General features: G+C 40.4%; 1 protein-coding gene across 1 annotated transcript in view; it reads left to right on the forward strand.

The window, feature by feature from the left end:
- TMEM59L (transmembrane protein 59 like) overlaps positions 1 to 26597 on the forward strand; it is a 209063-nt gene that overhangs the window by 156449 nt on the left and 26017 nt on the right. The window contains exon 5 of the mRNA XM_053702970.1: positions 13147 to 13255. Coding sequence (XP_053558945.1) covers positions 13147 to 13255 — 109 coding nt within the window. The remainder of the gene's footprint in view (positions 1 to 13146; positions 13256 to 26597) is intronic.

The raw sequence follows: 26597 nt of genomic DNA on the forward strand, positions 1-26597 counted from the left end.
GTAACATCAATCAGGAGATTGTGTTTCCTTCCTTGTGTCCTAATCCTTCTTTGCCGAAAGAACGGTTACTTCATAATTTGGATGTGGTCCTTTGCCGAAGGAACGTTACTTCATAATTTGGATGTGTTTTTTTGTCTTTTCTGGGAAGCGTAGAGGGCAGAAGGCCTCTTCCACTTCCTTATCTTTTTGGTTGAGGAGTATTATTCACTTGGCATATGAAACAGCGGGACATAAGCCTCCTCAGAGGATTACGGCTCATTCAACTAGAGCTGTGACTTCATCTTGGGCATTTAAGAATGAGGCCTCTATGGAGCAGATTTGTAGGGCGGCTACCTGGTCCTCCTTAAATACCTTTTCAAAATTTTACAAATTTGACGTTTTTGCTTCGGCTGAAGCAGCTTTTGGGAGAAAGGTTTTGCAGGTTGTGGTGCCCTCAGAATAAGGGTCTGCCTCTCTTTTACCCTCCTGTTTTCATTCAGTGTCCGCTAGAGCTTGGATATATGTTTCCCACAAGTAATGAATGAAGCCGTGGACTCTCCTCATATTAAGAAGGAAAACCTAAATTATGCTTACCAGATAATTTCCTTTCCTTCTGTATGAGAACAGGCCACGGCCCCCGCACTTTTTTCTCCGTTGGGCGGACCTAAATTTATGTTTATTCTTCTGGCACCCTTTATACCCTGATTATTTCTCCTACTGTTCCTTCGACAGAATGACTAGGGGATAGGGGAAGTGGGAGAGGTATTTAAGCCTTTGGCTGGGGTGTCTTTGCCTCCTGCTGGTGGCCAGGTTCAGTATTTCCCAACAGTAAGGAATGACGCCGTTGACTCTCATTGTACAGAAGGAAATTAAATTATCTGGTAAGCTTAATTTGTTTTAATAAGAAAAAAATGAAAAAAAACTCTCCCTTTAAGAATTCCACACTAAAATAAATAACTCATCAGCAATTCCCCACTCTCAAGCTATTCTGAGTAGCAGTCCTAATCTCCACAAAGGTCATTAGCACTATCCTCGGCATTTAACCCTTTAATAGTAACCCCTTGTTAATTATTACTTCCATAGGGTGAAGGAGGAAAAATAGGCTGGATTTCTTTTGAGGCAGGTTGTTGTTATATAACATGTAGATATGAGAGGAAGCTGAAAGCTGGCTGTTACTATTAGAGTGAGAGCTTTTACTGTGAAAGTGCACCTGAAACATATCTAGATATGCTCTGTGCATGTGTTTGCTTAGAGTGTCAGCAGTACCAGTGCTCTCCCCGGACCATTTTAATGGGCGCACCACCCGGCTGATTTTACTGACTATGGTTAAAACTAAAGCCAATATTAACTTAAAATTAGGAAATTAGTTTCTCAGGAACCAGCAAGCAAAACAATAATTTAACCCATTAGGAGCTAGTTATGCACAAACTACAGTCAGTAACAGGCAAATTGTATCTGTTAAATCGCCAATTTGCCTTTTCTTGGCAGCTGAAGGGTTAAATCAAAAATGTATATGCATAATAAAAAAAATTAAAGGCGTATTTACATTATTTTTTATCAGGATTAACATACAGGTTCCTTAATTTTGGGCAATTCTCCCACCCATGCTATTTGAAGATAATCAGAAAATCTAAACAAAATTGCATTTAGCTATGTAAGCAACACTTAAAATATAAAAACACTTACAGCATTCTTAAGTTTAAATGTGACTTAGCAATAGTTACCCTGCTAGTATAAACTTAATTTCTACAGCAAAAATAGCAGAGAAAACCCCCTTATTACATCTGTCAGGCTAAAAGATCATGTTTTTCCCATACATATGTACCCAAACATAGTCCCCTTTTAAAAAATAATCTACCACCCAGGCTGATTTCCTTATGCCATGGGGAATGGTTTACTAACCTTGATACAGATTTTGTGTGTATCTATAGATATATATCATTATAGAACACGCTTGCTACAGTGTGATCGCAATATTATGAATTATATAGTGTAATACACAATCGCAATATTATGAAATATGAAAATGGCGATCGAATTCGCATTCTCAATATAATGTAAATATAAATATTGAGAATGCACATGTGCAATCTCATAATAAGTACAAATGCACAAATGATAATCCTGTCTGGCAGCTAATCAATGGTTCTTAGGGCCCAATTCTAAAAAGATCCCTGGGCTTGTGAGATTCTGTAAGAATGCTCGACCACCATTTTATTACCCTGGTTGAATTATAAAAAAACACTTTTTACCCCGAAAACCGGGTATCTCGCTAAGGGGAGTATACTGCATTTTCGTATAGGAAGGAGATGTATACATTACAAAAGTGCATAATAAAATTCTTAATTTAAAAAACTTACAAAATTAATAATTTAACCATTGACACAAAAATACTCAGGAAAAAAATTGCATTGCTAAGGTGCTTCAAAATTCGTAACGAAATTGTTCACCAAATATCGTATTTTATCAAAAATGTAAATTTGTAGGTAAGTTACACAGGAATAAATCTGCTATTAACTATGCACAGCGTAAATAGTAATTTCTTTCCAAAGGCAGGGAGAGTCCACAACTTCATTACTGTTGGGAATATCAACACCTGGCCACCAGAATGAGGCAAAGACACCCCATCCAAAGGCTATAAATATCCCACTTCCCCTATCCCCCCAGTCATTATTTGCCTTTTGTCACTATAGGAGGATGACAGAGAAATGTTAGAAGAAACTTTTAGTCCATTAATGGGTACTTTCCCTTCAAGTGTAAACTGGGTGTTTGAGTAACCACGTAATCCTCTCAGTGAGAGTTGTGGTGAAGGCTGGCTCTAGATGTTGCAGGGAACGTTCTCTGACCACTATATAGAATTAATGCTATCACCTCCTGAGAAATCAGTGTTACAGCTTTACACTGTTTTCTCCTTCTCTTCAGGTCCCTGTGAGATGTGTATGGTGAGACTGTCAGACGTTGAGGCGCTGTGTCTGCTCCACAGCTTTGATCCTTGAGGGTAAGTCCTTTATATTACTTTAAGGGATTATGCCTAGTAGGGCTGCAAATTCCCTGAAGTTTTGGAGACATGGAAATACAAAGTTCACAGTGTGATACTTTTATTATCTTCCGGATATGGGGACATTTAATACCTTTTATAATAAGGTTATTTTATTGAGCATTTGGGGCCAATATATGTGTGCTGCTTAGCTCCTTGCCAACCGGAGCACTTGTGTAAGGGTTTTTTGGTCTCATATAGAACGCAGATAGACGATGCAGGCAGTTTGGGAGAAATTTCTCATTGGGGCCTTTTTTAAAGCTATGCAACTGATTTTCAGCTTTGCATGGTTTCTCTACTAGCTGGGAGCGGTCTCTAGATGTGCACCATGTGACTAGACGCAGTTTATAGTTGAGGCTGGTCGGAAGTCATTCTGGTCACGCTTGTCTAGCCAGGAGGTGGTAAGTACCTCAGCCAAGGCTGAGGGTAGAGGTGCCATGCTAGAGTTTAAAATGTATTTTTTGTTGCTACAATATTGAGACCTTATACCCGCTACGGAGGGTTCTGTTTCAGCTTTCACTGTAACAAATGCATGTTTATATTGTGAGGAGACTATGGTTTGCCCGCCTGCACAATTTTGTTCTGTCTGCTTATGTTCTGTGTTAAAGACCAAGAAGGGGTCAAAATCTGGTTTATCCCCTGGTAATTTTATGCGCTCTGAGCCTTCTACCTTTGAAGGACTCCGTTGTCCATGAGATGTCTATTCTGCAGTCGCAGTCCCCTTTTAACCCTATGACACAAGCAGTGTGTCAAAATGGAGACTATCAGGTCCATCCTTCCCTTGATCCAAAAAGGACAGTTCATGACCACAAGACTTAAAGGATGCATACCTTCATGCCCCGATCCACAAGGATCATTTTCAGTTTCTGAGGTTCGCATTCCTGGACCAACACTTCCAGCACATAGCCTTGCCATTTGGCTTAGCTACTTCTCCCAGAATGTTAACAAAGATTTTGGGAGCTCTCCTAGCTGTGGCCAGGTCTCAGGGTATCACTGTAGCCCCTTACCTGGACGATATCTTGGTTCAAACATCATCTTTTCCTTTAGAAAGATATCAGAGTCTTTTTTGTGTCTTCTCCGAACTCACGGATGGACTATAAATCTAGAAAAGAGTTCCCTGTTTCCCAGTACCAGGGTTGTTTTTCTCTGAACAACCATGAAGATCTTTCTGACAGATCAGAGATGCTCCAAGCTGTTGGCAGCATGTCTATCCCTTCAGCCCACACTAAATCCTTCGGTGGCTCAGTGCATAGAGGTAATTGGTCTCATGGTGTCCTCCATGGTCATTATTCCTTTTGTGCGATTCCATCTGAGACCTCTACAACTATGCATGTTGCGTCAGTGGAACGGAGATCACACAAACTTGTTTCAACAAATTGTTCTGAACAATCTAACAAGTGACTCTCTCTCTTTCAGTGGCTCTGTCAATTTCACCTGGCCCTAGGCAAGTGCTTCTTGAGACCATCCTGGGAGATTGTGACTACGGATGCCAGCCTCTCAGGCTGGGGAAAAGTCTGGGGTCCCAAGAGGGCTCAGGGGACGTGGTCCCGAGAAGAATCAGCTCTTCTGATCAATATCCTGGAGCTTCAGACGATTTTAAATGCTCTAAGGGCATGGCCCCTGCTCTGTTCTGCCCAGTATATAAGATCCAATCACACAATATAAACTCGGTGGCTTATATCAGCCACCAGGGAGGAACAAAAAGTTCCCTAGCAATGATAGAGTTGTCAGCAGACGACAATTCTTTCACCTGGTGGAGTGGGCTCTCCACCCGAGGTGTTCTCAGAGATGACTCTCAGGTGGGGGGGTTCCGGAGATAAACCTCATGGCTTCTCGTCTCAATACCAAGCTACCCAGATATCGGTCCAGATCGAGGGATCCTCAAGCAGAATTGGTAGACGCATTAGCGGTTCAATGGAGGTTCAGTCTCATATCTTTTTCCTCCATTGGCCCTTCTTCCTCGAGTATTGGCTCGCATCAAGCAGGAGCAGGCTCCGGTGATACTAATAGCTCCCTCATGGCCACGAAGAACTTGGTTTGTGGATCTTATAATAATTTCCTCCTCCCCTTTATGGAGGTTACCTTGTCGTGCGGACCTTCTGACTCAGGGTTCTTTCCTAAATCAAAATCTCGATTCTCTGAGACTGACTACGTGGAAATTCAACGTTTAGTCTTATCCAAGAGAGGTTTTTTCGTATAGTGTGATAGACACTTTAATCCAGGCTTGCAAGCCGGTCACTCGCCGTATTTACCACAAGGTATGGCGTACTTACCTTCATTGGTGTGAGGAACGCAGTCCTCCATGGCACAAGATGAAGGTTACCCGTATTCTATCCTTTCTCCAAAATGGTTTGGAAAAGGGTCTATCCGCCAGTTCTCTGAAGGGTCAGATCTCGGCCCTGTCAGTCATACTGCACAAGAGATTAGCAGATCTTCCTGACGTGTAGTCTTTTGTTCAGGCTCTGGCTAGAATCAGGCCTGTGTTTAAACCTGTTGCTCCTCCTTGGAGCCTCAACCTTGTTCTTCGTGTTTTGCAGCAGGCTCCGTTTGAGCCTATGAATTCTGTTGATCTTAAGCTTCTATCCTGGAAGGTTTTGTTTTTGTTGGCTATCGCCTCTGCTCGCAGAGTCTCTGCTTTACAGTGTTATCCACCTTACCTTATTTTCCATGCTGATAAGGCAGTTTTACGTACTAGGTTAGGTTTCCTACCTAAGGTAGTCTCGAATCACAACCTCAATCAAGAGATTGTTGTTCCTTCCCTTTGTCCTAATCCTTCTTCCTCAAAGGAAAGTTTGCTCCACAATCTGGATGTTGTACGTGCCTTAACATTCTATCTTCAGGCTACTAAGGATTATAAGCTTTTAAGAATAAAGCTTCTATGGATCAGATTTGTAAGGCAGCTGCTTGTTCCTCCATACATACTTTTTCAAAATTCTATAAATTTGATGTTTTTGCTTCTGCAGAGGCAGCTTTTAGGAGAAAAGTGTTACAGGCTGTGGTGCCCTCGGATTAGGGTCCGCATTTTCTTTTTGCCCTCCCGTTTCAGTGATTCAGTGTCCTCTGGAGCTTGGGTATTGGTTCCCAACAGTAATGAATGAAGTCGTGGACTCTCCCTGCCTTTGTAAAGAAAACAAAATTTATGCTTACCAGATAAATTCCTTTCTTTCCTGGCAGGGAGAATCCACAACCCCGCCCATAATATTTTTTAGGCGGCTTCCCTGTTATTTTTTTCTTCTAGCACCTCTATACCGTAATGTTTATTATTATTATTATTATTAGCGGTTATTTGTAGAGCACCAACAGATTCTGCAGCGCTAAAATGTTTCTCCTGCTTTTCCCTGTTCCCTCGGTTGAATGACTGGGGGGATTGGGGAAGTGGGAGGGATATTTATAGCCTTTGGCTGGGGTATCTTTGCCTCCTCCTGGTGGCCAGGTGTTGATGTTCCCAACAGTAATGAATGAAGTCGTGGACTATCCCTGCCAGGAAAGAAAGGAATTTATCTGGTATGCATACATTTTGTTTTAAAGGCACATTAAACACTTTGAGTTGGTAATATAAAATGATAAACCATACATATATAAAAAAAAACTCTGCAATATACTTTCATTACTTATTTTGTCCCCTTTTCATGTAATTCCATTCTGAAATTGTGAGCATTTCAGTTCCTGATAGAAATGGAAGTGCAGAACATTGTTATATTCCAGACTGTCCCTAATTGGCCACAGCAGAGAAGGTAACCTAAGTTACAACATGGTAGTTCGCATTGTTTTATAGACTTTACATTTTGTCACTATTTAAACAACTAATGAAACTTTAAAAAATACAGTCAGAGATGGCATCAGAACCTCGTGCATCAAAGGGGTAAATAGCACAGAGATGGCAGCATGTTTTTAAATATATATGTTTATGACTATATACATATATATTTCTGTGTGTTAATATGTGTATATACACATATTAACACATAAATATGTGTATATATTCATTTACATATATATTTACTGGGAACACAGTTTCAAATAAACGGCAATGTAAAGACACACTACCACCAACTTTAGACCCCAAAAACTACCTAGTGCAGTTGTTGTTGTTGGTTTTAATTAAAACTTTTATACCCTCTATTTTGAGGGCATTTCGGGCACTTTTAGAAAATTAATCAGAGATTGGATCACTGAGCTCGCGGTAGCAATAACCAGCGATAATTTAGCGCTCCACTTGTAATTTGTCCCTTACTGTTTAAAGGGACAGTCAACACCAGAATTTTTGTTTTTTTTAAAAGATAGATAATCCCTTAATTACCCATTCCCTAGTTTGGCATAACCAACACAGTTATAATAATACACGTTTTACCTCTGTAATTGCCTTGTATCTAAGCCTCTGCAAACTGCCCCCTTATTTCAGTTCTTTGGACAGACTTGCATTTTAGCCAATCAGTGCTCACTCCTCGGTAAATTCACGTGCATGAGGTCAATGTTATCTATATGAAACACATGAACTAACGCCCTCTAGTGGTGAAAAACTGTCAAAATGCATTTAGATAAGAGGCGGCCTTCAAGGTCTAAGAAATTAGCATATGAACCTCCTAGGTTTAGCTTTCAACTAAGAATACCAAGAGAACAAAGCGAAATTGGTGATAAAAGTAAATTGGAAAGTTGTTTAAAATTACATGCCCTTTTTAAATCATGAAAGTTTTTTTTTGGGACTTGACTGTCCCTTTTAATGTCTGTCAGTACACTGGATATGCAACAATTTATAGAATTCCATTAGGGCTGTCCCTGCGAGTGTTGGAGTGAAAAACCACGTTTTGACCAGCAATTTTTTTAGCATTGGTGCCTTAGTATGAAATGCACATCACCTATTTACATCATAGGAGAGTGTAATGTTTTTTTTCTCCTGTTCCTACTCTTTTCATACAGATCATTTTATTTTGTTTGACAAATACAGACATTAAGATTTATGTTAGTCAGAAAATGTAAGCATTTGAAATGAATATATATTAAAATAGAGCCGTTTAATTCATTTTAATGCTGAATTTTCCCAACCTGATAATCTGCAAATTGTTCAAATTACAGTTTTGCAGCTGATAAAATTAATTTAAAATTCCACAGCTGCTGTTTCTCAGTGCCCTGGAAGCTTATTTCTAGCCCATGAATCAGAATGAATGCAAAATAATCCATTTACACAGAGACATTTTCCTTCTGCCGCTTTTTATAGATTATCTGCCTCAGTCTATTATTCTTTATTATCCTTGTAGAACTGATATGCGGAAAAACACTAGATTTAAAGGGAGATGCCCATTTTAAGCAACACAAAAGTAAATGCTGTAATGTGTAAGAGAATTGTATTATTGCACTGTTGCTTGCATATAATCGCGTTTAACCACTGCACAGTGGAGTTAAACACAAAGTTAAAGTCGGCTCCAGAATGACACCTAGCCAAACAGATCTGCTGAACCAATGACAAGCTGCATATGTGTCGCCACCTATCACCTCCTAGCTCACAGTAGGGCATTATGGAGCCTGCCTAGGTATGCTTTTCAACAAATGATACAAACGGCCATATTATGAGTTTTGTGGTAAGAGTGGTGCGGTACTAACTTGCACGTTATTGTCACTGCTCACTTCCCTACAGCGCTGGTATTACAAGTTTTCATAAACCCGGCGTTAACAGGCAAGAAGTGAGCGTAGAGCAAAATTGTGCTCCATACCGCACTCCAATACCAACGCTGCTTAAGTCAGCGGTGAGCTGGTTTTACGTGTTCGTGCACGATTTCCCCATAGACATCAATGGGGAGAGCCGGCTGAAAAAAAGCCTAACACCTGCAATAAAGCAGCGTAAAGCTACGTAAAGCAGCCCCATTGATTCCTATGGGGAAACAAAATTTATGTTTACACCTAACACCCTAACATGAATCCCAAGTCTAAACACCCCTAATCTTACACTTATTAACCCCTAATCTGCCGCCGCCGACACCTACATTATACTGATTAACCCCTAATCTGCCACTCTGGACATCGCCGCCACTATAATAAACACATTAACCCTTAAACCGCCACACTCCCGCATTGCAAACACTAGTTAAATAGTATTAACCTCTAATCTGCCGCCCCTAACATCGCTGCCACCTACCTACATTTATTAGCCCCTAATCTGCCACCCCCAACGTCGCCGCCACTATACTAAATTTATTAACCCCTAAATCTAAGTCTAACCCTAACACCCCCTAACTTAAATATAATTAAATCTAAATCAAACCTACTATTAATAACTAAATAATTCCTATTTAAAACTAAATACTTACCTGTAAAATAAACCTGAAGATAGCTACAATATAACTAATGGTTACATTGTAGCTAGCTTAGGGTTTATTTTTATTTTACAGGCAAGTTTTGTATTTATTTTAACTAGGTAGAATAGTTACTAAATAGTTATTTACTAACTACCTAGCTAAAATAAATACAAATTTACCTGTAAAATAAAACCTAACCTAAGTTACACTAACACCTAACACTACAATTAAATCAATTACCTAAATTAAATACAAGTAAATTAAATACAATTACCTAAATAACAAAAACAAACAAACAAACACTAAATTACACAAAATAAAAACAAATTACAAGATATTTAAACTAATTACACCTAATCTAATAGCCCTATCAAAATAATCCCCCCCCCCAAATAAAAAAAAAAACCCTAGCCTAAACTAAACTTACCAATAGCCCTTAAAAGGGCCTTTTGCGGGGCATTGCCCCAAAGAAATCAGCTCTTTATCCTGTTAAAAAAAAAAATACAAACAACCCCCCCAACAGTAAAACCCACAACCCACACAGTCAAACCCCCCAAATAAAACCCTAACTAAAAAAACCTAAGCTCCCCACTGCCCTGAAAAGGGCATTTGGATGGGCATTGCCCATTAAAGGTAATTTAGCTCTATTGCAGCCCAAAGCCCTAACCTAAAAATAAAACCCACCCAATAAAAAATAAAAAAAAAACTAACACTAACCGCTGAAGATTCACTTACAGTTTTGAAGATCCGACATCCATCCTCAACGAAGCCGGGAGAAGTCTTCATCCAAGCCGGGAGAAGTGGTCCTCCAGATAGGCAGAAGTCTTCATCCAGGCGGCATCTTCTATCTTCATCCATCCGGCGCGGAGCGGCTCCATCTTCAAGACATCCGGCGCGGAGCATCCTTTTCCAACGAAGTCTTCTTCCAGAATGACTGTTTCTTTAAGTGACGTCATCCAAGATGGCCAATCAGCCAATAGGATTAAACTTGCATTCTATTGGCTGTTCCAATCAGCCAATAGAATGCCAGCTCAATCCTACTGGCTGATTGGATCAGCCAATAGGATTGAAGTGCAATCCTATTGGCTGATTGCATCAGCCAATAGGATTTTTTCAAACTTAATTCTGTTGGCTGATAGAATTTTATCAGCCAATCGGAATCTAAGGGACCCCATCTTGGATGACGTCACTTAAAGAAACATTCATTCGGAAAGAAGACTTCGTTGGAAGAGGATGCTCCGCGCGGATGTCTTGAAGATGGACCCGCTCCGTGCCGGATGGATGAAGATAGAAGATGTCGTCTGGATGAAGACTTCTGCCCATCTGGAGGACCACTTCTCCCGGCTTAGTGGAGGACTTCTTGCCGCTTAGATGAGGACTTCTCCCGGCTTCGTTGAGGATGGATGTCGGATCTTCCAAACTGTAAGTGGATCTTCAGGGGTTAGTTTAAGGTTTTTTTAAGGGTTTATTGGGTGGGTTTTATTTTTAGGTTAGGGCTTTGGGCTGCAAAAGAGCTAAATTGCCCTTTTAAGTGCAATGCCCATCCAAATACCCTTTTCAGGGCAATGGGGATCTTAGGTTTTTTTTAATTAGGGTTTTATTTTGGGGGTTGGTTGTGTGGGTGGTGGGTTTTACTGTTGGGGGGGGTTGTTTGTATTTTTTTTTTAGGTAAAAGAGCTGATTTCTTTGGGGCAATGCCCCGCAAAAGGCCCTTTTAAGGGCTATTGGTAGTTTAGTTTAGGCTAGGGTTTTTTTTATTTTGGGGGGCTTTTTTTATTTTGATAGGGCTATTAGATTAGGTGTAATTAGTTTAAATATCTTGTAATTTGTTTTTTATTTTGTGTAATTTAGTGAGGGTTTTTTGTAGTTTAGGTAATTGTATTTAATTTGTTTAATTGTATTTAATTTAGGTAATTTATTTAATTGTAGTGTAGTGTTAGGTGTTAGTGTAACTTAGGTTAGGTTTTATTTTACAGGTAAATTTTGTATTTATTTTAAAGGGCCACTGTAAGTAAATATTTTCTATGCCTGTTACTAACTAACTTCCCCAAATACACTTTTTATCAATAGCATTTCATTAACATATCTCTACCGTATATCAGAAATCTTGTCTGCAAATTTAATTGTTTTCCAAACCCACTCCGGGGGTATCCTTTGCTCTGTACCAATCCGTTTACAATACCTAGGTTTCAAAATGGCGCTTTAAACACAATTTCATTGGTTTAAGTATTTTGAACATGCAGTGCTGAAAATAGTGGGCAGGATAACGTGACATCATCGGCAAATAAAAGATATAACTTTTAAAATGTTATGAAACTTCGTTTTGGAGAAAATATAGGTCAGTAGGTTTTAATTAATGTTTATTAACTTTAATATGTTAGTTGTTTGGCTTAATAATTATAACGGAAAGTAATCCTTTAACTAGGTAGTTAGTTAATAACTATTTAGTAACTATTCTACCTAGTTAAAATAAATACAAACTTGCCTGTTAAATAAAAATAAAACCTAAGCTAGCTACAATGTAACCATTAGTTATATTGTAGCTAGCTTAGGCTTTATTTTATAGGTAAGTATTTAGTTTTAAATAGGAATTATTTAGTTATTATTTGTAGGTTTTATTTAGATTTTAATTATATTTAAGTTAGGGGGTGTTAGGGTTAGACTTAGGTTTAGGGGTTAATAAATATAGTATAGTGGCGGCGACGTTAGGGGCGGCAGATTAGGGGTTAATAAATGTAGGTAGGTGGCGGCGATGTTAGGGACAGCAGATTAGGGGTTAATAATATTTACTAGTTTTTACGATGCGGGAGTGCGGCGGTTTAGGGGTTAATATGTTTATTATAGTGGCGGCGATGTCGGGAGCAGCAGAATAGGGGTTAATATTTTTATTTTAGTGTTTGCGATGCATGGGGCGCCTCGGTTTCGGGGTTAATAGGTAGTTTATGGGTGTTAGTGTACTTTTTAGCACTTTAGTTATGAGCTTTGTAGTGTAAAACTCATAACTACTGACTTTAGAATGCATTACGAATCTTGCGGGATAGGCTGTACCGCTCACTTTTTGGCCTAAAAAAAAAAAAAAAAGCTTGTAATACCGGCGCTATGGAAGTCACATTGAAAAAAGAATATATGCAAATTGCGTAAGTTGATTTGCGGTAAGGCCAAAAAAGTGTGCGGGACAGCTGTACCTACAAGACTCGTAATAGCAGCGGTAGTAAAAAAGCAGAGTTATGAGGTTTAACACTGCTTTTTTACTCATAACGCAAAACTCATAATCTAGCCGTAAGAAAACAAAGTGCATTTGATAATAAAAGTAAATCACTCAAGGCAAAATAAACTTTTATGATTCAGATAGAGCATGCAGTTTTAAGACACTTTCCAATTTACTTTCATTATCAAATTGTGCACAATCTTTTCATATTCATACTTTCTGGGAAACAAGATCCTACTGAGCATGGTTACAAGCTCACAGGGTATACGTATAGTAGTCTGTGATTGGCTAATGTCTGTCATATGATACAGGGGGCCGGAAAATGGAAGAAAAAATTAATTTGTCTGAAAAAAATTATTTGCTTATTTGAAATTCTACTGTATTGAGTGGTCCTTTAAGTAGTGGGTTATAGTAGCTCATGGTATTTGTTCTTTTGCTAGACCTTTCAACAAGTGTAATGTAATTACTTTAATTTGCATTAAATATAAGGTTGTGGCAAATCCTCTGGGTCATATTTGCTTTCTTGAAGGTTTTACCCATTACATTTTTATTAATCTAAGCACAATGTTTATGAATTCTGAAAATGAAAACAATACAATAAACAAATTTATTCTGTTTGTAATGTTTTTCAGTCTCAGCCAGAGATCGAGTACCCTGTGCTAGAGCTACAAGCACCAAGATCTGATGTTACAGAGAAGTCGTGGCTTTCCTCTAGACTCAGTACCTTGAAGCCTCACACAGGTAAGCTGAAACATATGTAAACATTTCATTTGTAAACTAAACTCTCCATAAGTTTTTTACAAATTAAAGTTTGCATCTTTCATGTTCAACGTTATGGACAACAAATTAATATCGTTAAAGGGACAGTAAATACTTTGAGATTGTAACATAAAATGCTTAAGTATGAGGAGTAAAACAGCTTTTTAATATACTTTATTATTTATTTTGCCTCGTTTTACTGTAATTTAAATCTACAAATGATGGATTTTTTTAGTCCTGAAAACTTAAAGAGCACATGGCAGGGTTCACAAGCAATAACTGTGTCACATATGTGTATCTCATTTGCAGTCTATCTTCTCATTTCTGCAGAAAATGTGTTTAGTGTCCCTTTAATAAGTAATCATAGTGTATAATTAAAATTATGTATTCAAATAATACTCATTGTACGAGGTGTAGAAATCTCTGCTGGCACTAAGTCTACTTCCCTTTCGCTGGACATTTTATTTATTTATTTATTTTGTCTTTCTATTTTTGTAGTAAATATAGTGATTTTGCTTTTTCCCTATACCCCCTTTCACTTAAGAAGACCCCCACTTTCATTTTAAATTGCTCTTTCCCTCACTTTCCTAAAGGTGGGGTGTCACTAATCCCCTGATTTGTATACATTATGTTGCACGTTCTCTTGATCCACTTGTCCCTGCGATACTGTAGAGATGCAACATCATTCTCCAGACTGGCTCCCATCTTGTGGAACTCTCTGCCTCGCTCCACAAGACTCTCCCCTAGTTTTGAAAGCTTCAAGCACTCCCTAAAAACTCTACTGTTCAGGGATGCATACAACCTACACTAACCTTTTTTTATACCAGTTCCTCTCCTCCATTGCTATCCCCTGAACCCCTTTAGCATGTAAGCCTAAGAGTCCAACTGTTTGTAGATCACCTTCTTAAGAGCTGACTACAACAGTGCAACTCTTTGCAGGGCCCTCTACCCATGTGATCCCTATAATTGTTTTGGTGTACTCCGCCTTTGTTTATAGCGCTGCGGAATCTGTTGGAGCTCTACAAATAACCGATAATAATAATAACTGAAGCATAATAGGATCCTAAAAAGGGCCACTCGCTCTGGACTCTATGGAGCAACTCAGCTGTGTCTGACTGGGCTAAGAGCTGTAGCAGTCCCACGTAGAAGAGCTCATCCTTATCAGGTACACTGACCCACGTTTGCAATCTGCTTCTGGGCTCTCCTCTCATTATTACTTCCTTTAGCTCCTCTGTAGCGCTAAGCACACCAGCTCTGTCGCCCCTCCATGCTCAGTGTAACTACACAAGCCAGAAGCTCTCTTTCTCTGCTGTTAGGGTATATGTCTTGTCCCATTCTACAACTAAAGACTCAGTCATGTGTACAGAGTAGTCGTCCAGCAAATAAACAACCATTTTCAGTATTACTATATCGCTAGACTCCATTTTATCAAAATGTAAAAGTTAGATTCCACCAAAAATAACAGCTTATGGAATTCAAGTATGAGAGTATCTTCTTACTTTTGGGGGGGAGGGGGGTGTTGGGGGTGTATATGCGGCAGCCTCAGCCACAAGTTGTACTATTAAAAGGACCTCCAAGGCCTAGATAGTGGCATATGAGTGTGGCTTTAGGAACATAGGTCAGACTTGCAGCAAAGTATCCGCTCTTGCACTTTATTTATATATATATATATATATATATATATACAGGGAGTGCAGAATTATTAGGCAAGTTGTATTTTTGAGGATTAATTTTATTATTGAACAACAACCATGTTCTCAATGAACCCAAAAAACTCATTAATATCAAAGCTGAATAGTTTTGGAAGTAGTTTTTAGTTTGTTTTTAGTTATAGCTATTTTAGGGGGATATCTGTGTGTGCAGGTGACTATTACTGTGCATAATTATTAGGCAACTTAACAAAAATCAAATATATACCCATTTCAATTATTTATTTTTACCAGTGAAACCAATATAACATCTCAACATTCACAAATATACATTTCTGACATTCAAAAACAAATCGGTGACCAATATAGCCACCTTTCTTTGCAAGGACACTCAAAAGCCTGCCATCCATGGATTGTGTCAGTGTTTTGATCTGTTCACCATCAACATTGCGTGCAGCAGCAACCACAGCCTCCCAGACACTGTTCAGAGAGGTGTACTGTTTTCCCTCCTTGTAAATCTCACATTTGATGATGGACCACAGGTTCTCAATGGGGTTCAGATCAGGTGAACAAGGAGGCCATGTCATTAGATTTTCTTCTTTTATACCCTTTCTTCCCAGCCACGCTGTGGAGTACTTGGACGCATGTGATGGAGCATTGTCCTGCATGAAAATCATGTTTTTCTTGAAGGATGCAGACTTCTTCCTGTACCACTGCTTGAAGAAGGTGTCTTCCAGAAACTGGCAGTAGGACTGGGAGTTGAGCTTGACTCCATCCTCAACCCGAAAAGGCCCCACAAGCTCATCTTTGATGATACCAGCCCAAACCAGTACTCCACCTCCACCTTGCTGGCGTCTGAGTCGTACTGGAGCTCTCTGCCCTTTACCAATCCAGCCATGGGCCCATCCATCTGGCCCATCAAGACTCACTCTCATTTCATCAGTCCATAAAACCTTAGAAAAATCAGTCTTGAGATATTTCTTGGCCCAGTCTTGACGTTTCAGCTTGTGTGTCTTGTTCAGTGTTGGTCGTCTTTCAGCCTTTCTTACCTTGGCCATGTCTCTGAGTATTGCACACCTTGTGCTTTTGGGCACTCCAGTGATGTTGCAGCTCTGAAATATGGCCAAACTGGTGGCAAGTGGCATCTTGGCAGCTGCACGCTTGACTTTTCTCAGTTCATGGGCAGTTATTTTGCGCCTTGGTTTTTCCACACGCTTCTTGCGACCCTGTTGACTATTTTGAATGAAACGCTTGATTGTTCGATGATCACGCTTCAGAAGCTTTGCAATTTTAAGAGTGCTGCATCCCTCTGCAAGATATCTCACTATTTTTTACTTTTCTGAGCCTGTCAAGTCCTTCTTTTGACCCATTTTGCCAAAGGAAAGGAAGTTGCCTTATAATTATGCACACCTGATATAGGGTGTTGATGTCATTAGACCACACCCCTTCTCATTACAGAGATGCACATCACCTAATATGCTTAATTGGTAGTAGGCTTTCGAGCCTATACAGCTTGTAGTAAGACAACATGCATAAAGAGGATGATGTGGTCAAAATACTCATTTGCCTAATAATTCTGCACTCCCTGTATATATATATATATATATATATATATATATATATATATATATATATATATATATATATATATAAAATATTTTTGCTTTCAGTAGTGTAGATTACACTATATGGAACAAGATAGACTGATGGAACAAGATAGACAGATGAAACAGATATAGATGGAACAAGATAGATAGACCAATGGATTAGATTGATAGATGGAACAAGATAGATAGACCAATGGAATAGATTGATAGATGGAACAAGATAGATAGACCAATGGAATAGATTGATAGATGGAACAAGATAGATAGACCAATGGAATAGATTGATCGATGGAACAAGATAGATAGACCAATGGAATAGACTGATCGAAGGAACAAGATAGATAGACCAATGGAATAGATTGATCGAAGGAACAAGATAGATAGACCAATGGAATAGATTGATCGAAGGAACAAGATAGATAGACCAGTGGAATAGATTGATCGATGGAACAAGATAGATAGACCAATGGAATAGATTGATAGATGGAACAAGATAGATAGACCAATGGAATAGATTGATAGATGGAACAAGATAGATAGACCAATGGAATAGACTGATAGATAGAACAAGATAGATAGACCAATGGAATAGATTGATAGATGGAACAAGATAGATAGACCAATGGAATAGATTGATAGATGGAACAAGATAGATAGACCAATGGAATCGATTGATAGATGGAACAAGATAGATAGACCAATGGAATAGATTGATCGATGGAACAAGATAGATAGACCAATGGAATCGATTGATAGATGGAACAAGATAGATAGACCAATGGAATAGATTGATCGATGGAACAAGATAGACCAATGGAATAGATTGATCGAAGGAACAAGATAGATAGACCAATGGAATAGATTGATCGAAGGAACAAGATAGATAGACCAATGGAATAGATTGATCGAAGGAACAAGATAGATAGACCAATGGAATAGATTGATCGAAGGAACAAGATAGATAGACCAATGGAATAGATTGATCGAAGGAACAAGATAGATAGACCAGTGGAATAGATTGATCGATGGAACAAGATAGATAGACCAGTGGAATAGATTGATAGATGGAACAAGATAGATAGACCAGTGGAATAGATTGATAGATGGAACAAGATAGATAGACCAATGGAATAGATTGATAGATGGAACAAGATAGATAGACCAATGGAATAGACTGATAGATAGAATAAGATAGATAGACCAATGGAATAGACTGATAGATGGAACAACATAGACCAATGGAATAGACTGATAGATGGAACAAGATAGACCAATGGAATAGACTGATAGATGGAACAAGATAGACCGATATTCAGAGATAGATTCAATTATATTAGAGAATCTGGGGCTGTAGAAGATGAGCTGTATTTATATTTCTTTTGCAAGATGTACCAAGTCCACGGATTCATCCTAACTTGTGGGATATTGTCCTTCCTGACAGGAAGTAGCAAATAAAGCACCACAGCAGAGCTGTCTATAGTGCTCCCCCCTTAACTCCACTCCCAGTCATTCTCTTTGCTGGCTCTAAGCAGGAAGGGTAAAGAGAAGAGGTGTTAAACTGTTTTATTTTATCTTCAATCAAGGTTTTTTTTAATTTTTAAATGGTACTGGTGTTGTACTATTTACTCTCAGGCAGGACATAGATGAAGATTTCTGCCTGGAGGATGATGATCTTAGCATTTGTAACTAAGGTCCACTGCTGTTCCTACAGAAGCTGAAGAGTACAGGAAAACTTCAGTGTGAGGAACGGTTTCTTGCTATACAGCAATGAGGTATGTTCAGTCATATTTTCTGCAGAGACTGTATTAACTCAGAAAGGCTGACAGTGTCCCCATTAGGGGAAGGGTAAGCAGTAATCCTAGTGTTATCAGAGGTTTTTACTAGCTTGCATAAAGGGTTAATTTCTCTTGTTAAGTGTATCCAGTCCACGGATCATCCATTACTTATGGGATATTCTCCTTCCCAACAGGAAGTTGCAAGAGGATCACCCACAGCAGAGCTGCTATATAGCTCCTCCCCTAACTGCCATATCCAGTCATTCTCTTGCAACCCTCAACAAAGATGGAGGTCGTAAGAGGAGAATGGTGTTTTATACTTAGTTTATTTCTTCAATCAAAAGTTTGTTATTTTTAAATGGTACCGGAGTGTACTGTTTATCTCAGGCAATATTTAGAAGAAGAATCTGCCTGCATTTTCTATGATCTTAGCAGAAGTAACTAAGATCCATGGCTGTTTTCACATATTCTGAGGAGTGAAGTAACTTCAGAGAGGGAATGGCGTGCAGGTTTTCCTGCAATAAGGTATGTGCAGTTAAAATATTTTTCTAGGGAATGGAATTTGCTAGAAAATGCTGCTTATACCGGATTAATGTAAGTAAAGCCTTAAATGCAGTGATAGCTACTGGTATCAGGCTTATTAATAGAGAGGCATACTCTTCTAAAAATGTAATATAAAACGTTTGCTGGCATGTTAATCGTTTTTATATATGTTTGGTGACAAAACTTATTGGGGCCTAGTTTTTTTCCACATGGCTGGTTTGATTTCTGCCTAGGGACAGTTTCCTGAAGCTTTCCACTGTTGCAATATGAGTGGGAAGGGCCTATTTTAGTGCTTTTCTGTGCAGCTAAAAATACTGATAGAGACATTCAGCTTCCCTCTGCATGATACAGGACAGCTCTGAAGGGCCCAAAAGGCTTCAAAGTCGTGTTTGAGGAGGGTAACAATCACAGTAGACTGTGGCAGTTGTTGTGACAGTTTAAAAATGTTTTTGTCATTTATTATTCTGTTTTTGTTATTAAGGGGTTAATCATCCATTTGCAAGTGGGTGCAATGCTCTGCTGACTTGTTACATACACTGTAAAAATTTTGTTAGTGTAACTGCCTTTTTTCACTGTTATTTCAAATTTTGTCAAAATTTGTTTCTCTTAAAGGCACAGTAACGTTTTTTATATTGCTTGTTAACTTGCTTTAAAGTGTTTTCCAAGGTTGCTAGTCTCATTGCTAGTCTGTACAAACATGTCTGAAACAGAGGATACTTGTTCATTATGTTTAAAAGCCATGGTGGAGCCCCATAGGAGAATGTGTACTAAATGTATTGATTTCACCTTAAACAGTACAGATCAGTCTTTATCTATAAAAGAATTGTCACCAGAGGGGTCTGTCGAGGGGGAAGTTATGCCGACTAACTCTCCCCACGTGTCGGACTCTTCGCCTCCCGCTCAAGGGACGCACGCTAATATGGCGCCAAGTACATCAGGGACGCCCATAGCGATTACTTTGCAGGACATGGCTGCAATCATGAATAATACCCTGTCAGAGGTATTATCCAGATTGCCTGAATTGTGAGGCAAGCGCGATAGCTCTGGGGTTAGACGAGATACAGAGCGCGTAGATGCTGTAAGAGCCATGTCTGATACTGCGTCACAATATGCAGAACCTGAGGACGGAGAGCTTCAGTCTGTGGGTGACGTCTCTGATTCGGGGAGACCTGATTCAGAGATTTCTAATTTTAAATTTAAGCTTGAGAACCTCTGTGTATTGCTTGGGGAGGTATTAGCTTCTCTGAATGACTGTGACACAATTGCAGTGCCAGAGAAATTGTGTAGGCTGGATAAATACTATGCAGTGCCGGTGAGTACTGATGTTTTTCCAATACCTAAAAGGCTTACAGAAATTATTAGTAAGGTGTGCCCTTTTCCCCACCTCCTATATTTAGAAAAATGTTTCCAATAGATGCCACTACTCGGGACTTATGGCAGACTGTCCCTAAGGTGGAGGGAGCAGTTTCTACTTTAGCAAAGCGTACCACTATCCCGGTTGAGGACAGTTGTGCTTTTTCAGATCCAATGGATAAAAAATTAGAGGGTTACCTTAAGAAAATGTTTATTCAACAAGGTTTTATTTTACAGCCCCTTGCATGCATTGCGCCTGTCACTGCTGCGGCGGCGGTATTCTGGTTTGAGGCCCTGGAAGAGGCCATCCATACAGCTCCATTGACTGAAATTGTTGACAAGCTTAGAACTCTTAAGCTAGCTATCTCATTTGTTTCTGATGCCATTGTTCATTTGACTAAACTAACGGCTAAGAATTCCGGATTCGCCATCCAGGCGCGTAGGGCGCTATGGCTCAAATCCTGGTCAGCTGATGTGACTTCAAAGTCTAAATTACTCAACATTCCTTTCAAGAGGCAGACCTTATTCGGGCCTGGTTTGAAAGAAATTATTGCTGACATTACTGGAGGTAAGGGTCATACCCTTCCTCAGGACAGGGCCAAATCAAAGGCCAAACAGTCTAATTTTCGTGCCTTTCAAAATTCCAAGGCAGGTGCAGCATCAACTTGAAGAAAGCCTGCTGCTGCCTCTAAGACAGCATGAAGGAACGGCCCCCTATCCGGCGACGGATCTAGTAGGGGGCAGACTTTTTCTCTTTGCCCAGGCGTGGGCAAGAGATGTTCAGGATCCCTGGGCGTTGGAGATCATATCTCAGGGATATCTTCTGGACTTCAAAGCTTCTCCTCCACAAGGGAGATTTCATCTTTCAAGGTTATCTGCAAATCAGATAAAGAAAGAGGCATTCCTACGCTGTGTGCAAGACCTCCTAGTAATGGGAGTGATCCATCCAGTTCCGCGGACGGAACAAGGACAGGGTTTTTATTCAAATCTGTTTGTGGTTCCCAAAAAAGAGGGAACCTTCAGACCAATTTTGGATCTAAAGATCTTAAACAAATTCCTCAGAGTTCCATCTTTCAAAATGGAAACTATTCGGACCATCCTACCCATGATCCAAGAGGGTCAGTACATGACCACAGTGGACTTAAAGGATGTCTACCTTCACATACCGATTCACAAAGATCATCATCGGTTCCTAAGGTTTGCCTTTCTAGACAGGCATTACCAATTTGTAGCTCTTCCCTTCGGGTTGGCTACAGCCCCGAGAATCTTTACGAAGGTTCTGGGCTCACTTCTGGCGGTTCTAAGACCGCGAGGCATAGCGGTGGCTCCGTCAAGCTTTCAAATTGCCAAGTCTCATACAGAGATAGTTCTGGCATTTCTGAGATCGCACGGGTGGAAAGTGAACGAGGAAAAGAGTTCTCTATCCCCACTCACAAGAGTCTCCTTCTTAGGGACTCTTATAGATTCTGTAGAGATGAAAATTTACCTGACAGAGTCCAGGTTATCAAAGCTTCTAAATGCTTGCCGTATTCTTCATTCCATTCCACGCCCTTCGGTGGCTCAGTGTATGGAGGTGATCGGCTTAATGGTAGCGGCAATGGACATAGTGCCATTTGCGTGCCTACATCTCAGACCGCTGCAATTATGCATGCTAAGTCAGTGGAATGGGGATTACACAGATTTGTCCCCTCTGCTAAATCTGGATCAAGAGACCAGAGATTCTCTTCTCTGGTGGTTGTCTCGGGTCCACCTGTCCGAGGGTATGACCTTTCGCAGGCCAGATTGGACAATTGTAACAACAGATGCCAGCCTTCTAGGTTGGGGTGCAGTCTGGAACTCCCTGAAGGCACAGGGATCGTGGACTCAGGAGGAGAAACTCCTTCCGATAAATATTCTGGAGTTAAGAGCAATATTCAATGCTCTTCTGGCTTGGCCTCAGTTAGCAACACTGAGGTTCATCAGATTTCAGTCGGACAATATCACGACTGTGGCTTACATCAACCATCAAGGGGGAACCAGGAGTTCCCTAGCGATGTTAGAAGTCTCAAAAATAATTCGCTGGGCAGAGACTCACTCTTGCCACCTGTCAGCAGTCCATATCCCAGGCGTGGAGAACTGGGAGGCGGATTTTCTAAGTCGTCAGACTTTTCACCCGGGGGAGTGGGAACTCCATCCGGAGGTGTTTGCTCAATTGATTCATCATTGGGGCAAACCAGAGTTGGATCTCATGGCGTCTCGCCAGAACGCCAAGCTTCCTTGTTACGGATCCAGGTCCAGGGACCCAGAAGCGACGCTGATAGATGCTCTAGCAGCGCCTTGGTTCTTCAACCTGGCTTATGTGTTTCCACCGTTTCCTCTGCTCCCTCGACTGATTGCCAAAATCAAACAGGAGAGAGCATCGGTGATTCTAATAGCGCCTGCGTGGCCACGCAGGACCTGGTATGCAGACCTAGTGGACATGTCATCCTTTCCACCATGGACTCTGCCTCTAAGACAGGACCTTCTAAACAAGGTCCTTTCAATCATCCAAATCTAATTTCTCTTAGACTGACTGCATGGAGATTGAACGCTTGATTCTATCAAAGCGTGGCTTCTCCGAGTCAGTCATTGATACCTTAATACAGGCACGAAAGCCTGTTACCAGGAAAATCTATCACAAGATATGGCGTACATATCTTTACTGGTGTGAATCCAAGAATTACTCATGGAGTAAGGTTAGGATTCCTAGGATATTGTCCTTTCTCCAAGAGGGTTTGGACAAAGGATTATCAGCTAGTTCCTTAAAGGGACAGATTTCTGCTCTGTCTATTCTTTTGCACAAGCGTCTGGCAGAAGTTCCAGACGTCCAGGCATTTTGTCAGGCTTTGGTTAGAATTAAGCCTGTGTTTAAACCTGTTGCTCCCCCGTGGAGCTTAAACTTGGTTCTTAAAGTTCTTCAAGGAGTTCTGTTTGAACCCCTTCATTCCATTGATATTAAGCTTTTATCTTGGAAAGTTCTGTTTTTGATGGCTATTTCCTCGGCTCGGAGAGTCTCTGAGCTATCTGCCTTACAATGTGATTCTCCTTATCTGATTTTTCATGCAGATAAGGTAGTTCTGCGTACCAAACCTGGGTTTTTACCTAAGGTGGTTTCTAACAAGAATATCAATCAAGAGATTGTTGTTCCATCATTGTGTCCTAATCCTTCTTCAAAGAAGGAACGTCTTTTACATAATCTGGACGTAGTCCGTGCCTTGAAGTTTTACTTACAAGCTACTAAAGATTTTCGTCAAACATCTTCCCTGTTTGTCGTTTATTCTGGACAGAGGAGAGGTCAAAAAGCTTCGGCAACCTCTCTTTTTCCTTTTGGCTTCGGAGTATTATACGCCTAGCCTATGAGACTGCTGGACAGCAGCCCCCTGAAAGAATTACAGCTCATTCTACTAGAGCAGTGGCTTCCACCTGGGCCTTTAAAAATGAGGCCTCTGTTGAACAGATTTGCAAGGCCGCGACTTGGTCTTCGCTTCACACTTTTTCAAAATTTTACAAATTTTATACTTTTGCTTCTTCGGAGGCTGTTTTTGGGAGAAAGGTTCTTCAGGCAGTGGTTCCTTCCGCTTAATCTTTGCCTTGTCCCTCCCATCATCCGTGTACTTTAGCTTTGGTATTGGTATCCCATAAGTAATGGATGATCCGTGGACTGGATACACTTAACAAGAGAAAACATAATTTATGCTTACCTGATAAATTTATTTCTCTTGTAGTGTATCCAGTCCACGGCCCGCCCTGTCATTTTAAGGCAGGTCTAAAATTTAATTAAACTACAGTCACCACTGCACCCTATGGTTTCTCCTTTCTCTGTTTGTTTCAGTCGAATGACTGGATATGGCAGTTAGGGGAGGAGCTATATAGCAGCTCTGCTGTGGGTGATCCTCTTGCAACTTCCTGTTGGGAAGGAGAATATCCCATAAGTAATGGATGATTCGTGGACTGGATACACTACAAGAGAAATGAATTTATCAGGTAAGCATAAATTATGTTTTTTTGTGGGCACTCAGTTTGTTATGTGAATTTGGGACAAACGTTTTTGTGTCTGGGAGTAACGTTTTCTGTTTTATGGGACATTTGCTTGAGGGTTCTTTGAGGTTGTTTATAACCCACATGGCTTTCAGGCAGGGTTTGTTAGTTTTGTGTAGGCCCCAGCAACATCGAGTGAGGTGGGCGGGGCCTACATTTACAAGCAGCAAGCAACTTCTCCTGAGGTCCTGATAGTCTTCTGAGGGACTAATTGAAGCTTTAAACCCCATATTACCGCTTCCTAAGGGCAGGTAGGGCCACAGCAGAGCTGTGGCAAGGTGCTTTAGGGGGTTTTAACCGATTTTAGACCATTTTCAATCCGGTTTTTTCGTTTGGGGGTCTATTGCTTTTTTACTTGTGGTGCAATCCTTCTAAAGCTTAGTGGGTACACTGTTAAAATTTCAGAATTTTTTAAGCAAATTTAACCTGTTTTGCAGTTTGTGTATGCTTTTTTTTATCTTAAAGGTACAGTACCGTTTTTGCAAATTGTGTTTTTTTCATTAAATAAGGGAAAGATGTTCCCTCAGACAGATTCAGATATGACGGCATTTAAATTTCAGCTAGAGCACCTCCGTTTATTGCTCAGGGAGGTTTTAGCTACTCTGGATGATTGTGACCCTATTGTCGTTCCAGAGAAATTGTGTAAAATGGACAAATATTTAGAGGTTCCTGTTTACACTGATGTTTTTCAGTCCCTAAGAGGATTTCGGACATTGTTACTAAGGAGTGGTATAGACCAGGTATTCCGTTCGCTCCCCCTCCTGTTTTTAATAAAATGTTCCCCATTTCTGACACCATAAAGGACTCATGGCAGACGGTCCCTAAGGTGGAGGGAGCTATTTCTACTCTGGCTAAGCGTACAACTATACCAAATTGAAGACAGTTGTGCTTTCATTGATCCTATGGATAAAAAGTTAGAGGGTCTCCTAAAGAAAATTTTTGTTCATCAGGGTTTTCTTCTTCAACCTATAGCGTGCATTGTTCCGGTAACCACTGCAGCTGCTTTTTGGTTTGAGGCTCTAGAAGAGGCTCTTCAGTTGGAGACCCCACTAGATGATATTTTGGAAAGAATTAAGGCCCTTAAGTTGGCTAATTCTTTTATTACAGACTCCGCTTTTCATCTTGCTAAGTTAGCGGCAAAGAATTCAGGTTTTGCCATTTTAGCGCGAAGAGCGTTATGGCTTAAGTCCTGGTCAGCTGATGTGTCATCTAAATCTAAGCTTATCCCTCCAGTGATGTCATTTCAGACATCACTGGAGGGAAGGGTCATGCCCTCCCTCAAGATAAGTCAAATAAGACAAGGACCAAACTAAATAATTTTCATTCCTTTCGAAACTTCAAGGGTGGTCCCACTTCCTCTTCCCCTGCTGCAAAGCAAGAGGGGAACTTTGCTCAATCCAAGCCAACCTGGAGACCTAACCAGGCTTGGAACAAGGGTAAACAGGCCAAAAAGCCTGCTGCTGCCACTAAGACAGCATGAAGGGGTAGCCCCCGATCCGGGACCGGATCAAGTAGGGGGCAGACTTTCTCTCTTTGCTCAGGCCTGGGCAAGAAACGTTCAGGACTTCTGGGCCGTAGAAATTGTAACCCAGGGGTATCTCCTAGATTTCAAAGATTTCAAAGATTCTCCTCCAAGGGGGAGATTCCATCTTTCTCAATTGTCTGTAAACCAGACAAAAAGAGAGGCATTCTTACGCTGTGTAGAAGACCTTTTTACCATGGGAGTGATCTGCCCAGTTCCGAACACAGAACAGGGGCAAGGTTTCTACTCCAATCTGTTTGTGGTTCCCAAAAAAGTGGGAACCTTCAGACCAATTCTAGATATCAAGATCCTAAACCAATTCCTAAGAGTTCCATCCTTCAAGATGGAGACCATTCAGACTATTTTACCAATGATCCAGGAGGGTCAATATGGCTACCGTGGATCTAAAGGATGCGTATCTACACATTCCTATCCACAAAGATCATCACCAGTTCCTCAGGTTTGCCTTTCTGGACAGGCATTACCAGTTTGTGGCTCTTCCCTTCGGGTTGGCCACGGCGCCAAGAATCTTCACAAAGGTGCTAGGGTCCCTTCTGGCGTTCCTAAGGCCGAGGGGCATAGCAGTGGCGCCTTATCTAGACGACATCTTAATTCAAGCGTCGACTTTCCAACTTACCAAGTCTCACACGGACTTAGTGTTGGCCTTTCTAAGATCTCATGGGTGGAAGGTGAACGTGAAAAAGAGTTCTCTTATTCTTCTTACAAGAGTTCCATTCCTGGGAACTCTGATAGATTCGGTGGACATGAAAATATTTCTGACGGAGGTCAGGAAATCAAAGATTTTAACCACCTGCCAAG

This window comes from Bombina bombina, chromosome 2 (assembly GCF_027579735.1).
Source record: "Bombina bombina isolate aBomBom1 chromosome 2, aBomBom1.pri, whole genome shotgun sequence".
NCBI classification, from domain to species: Eukaryota; Metazoa; Chordata; class Amphibia; order Anura; family Bombinatoridae; genus Bombina; species Bombina bombina.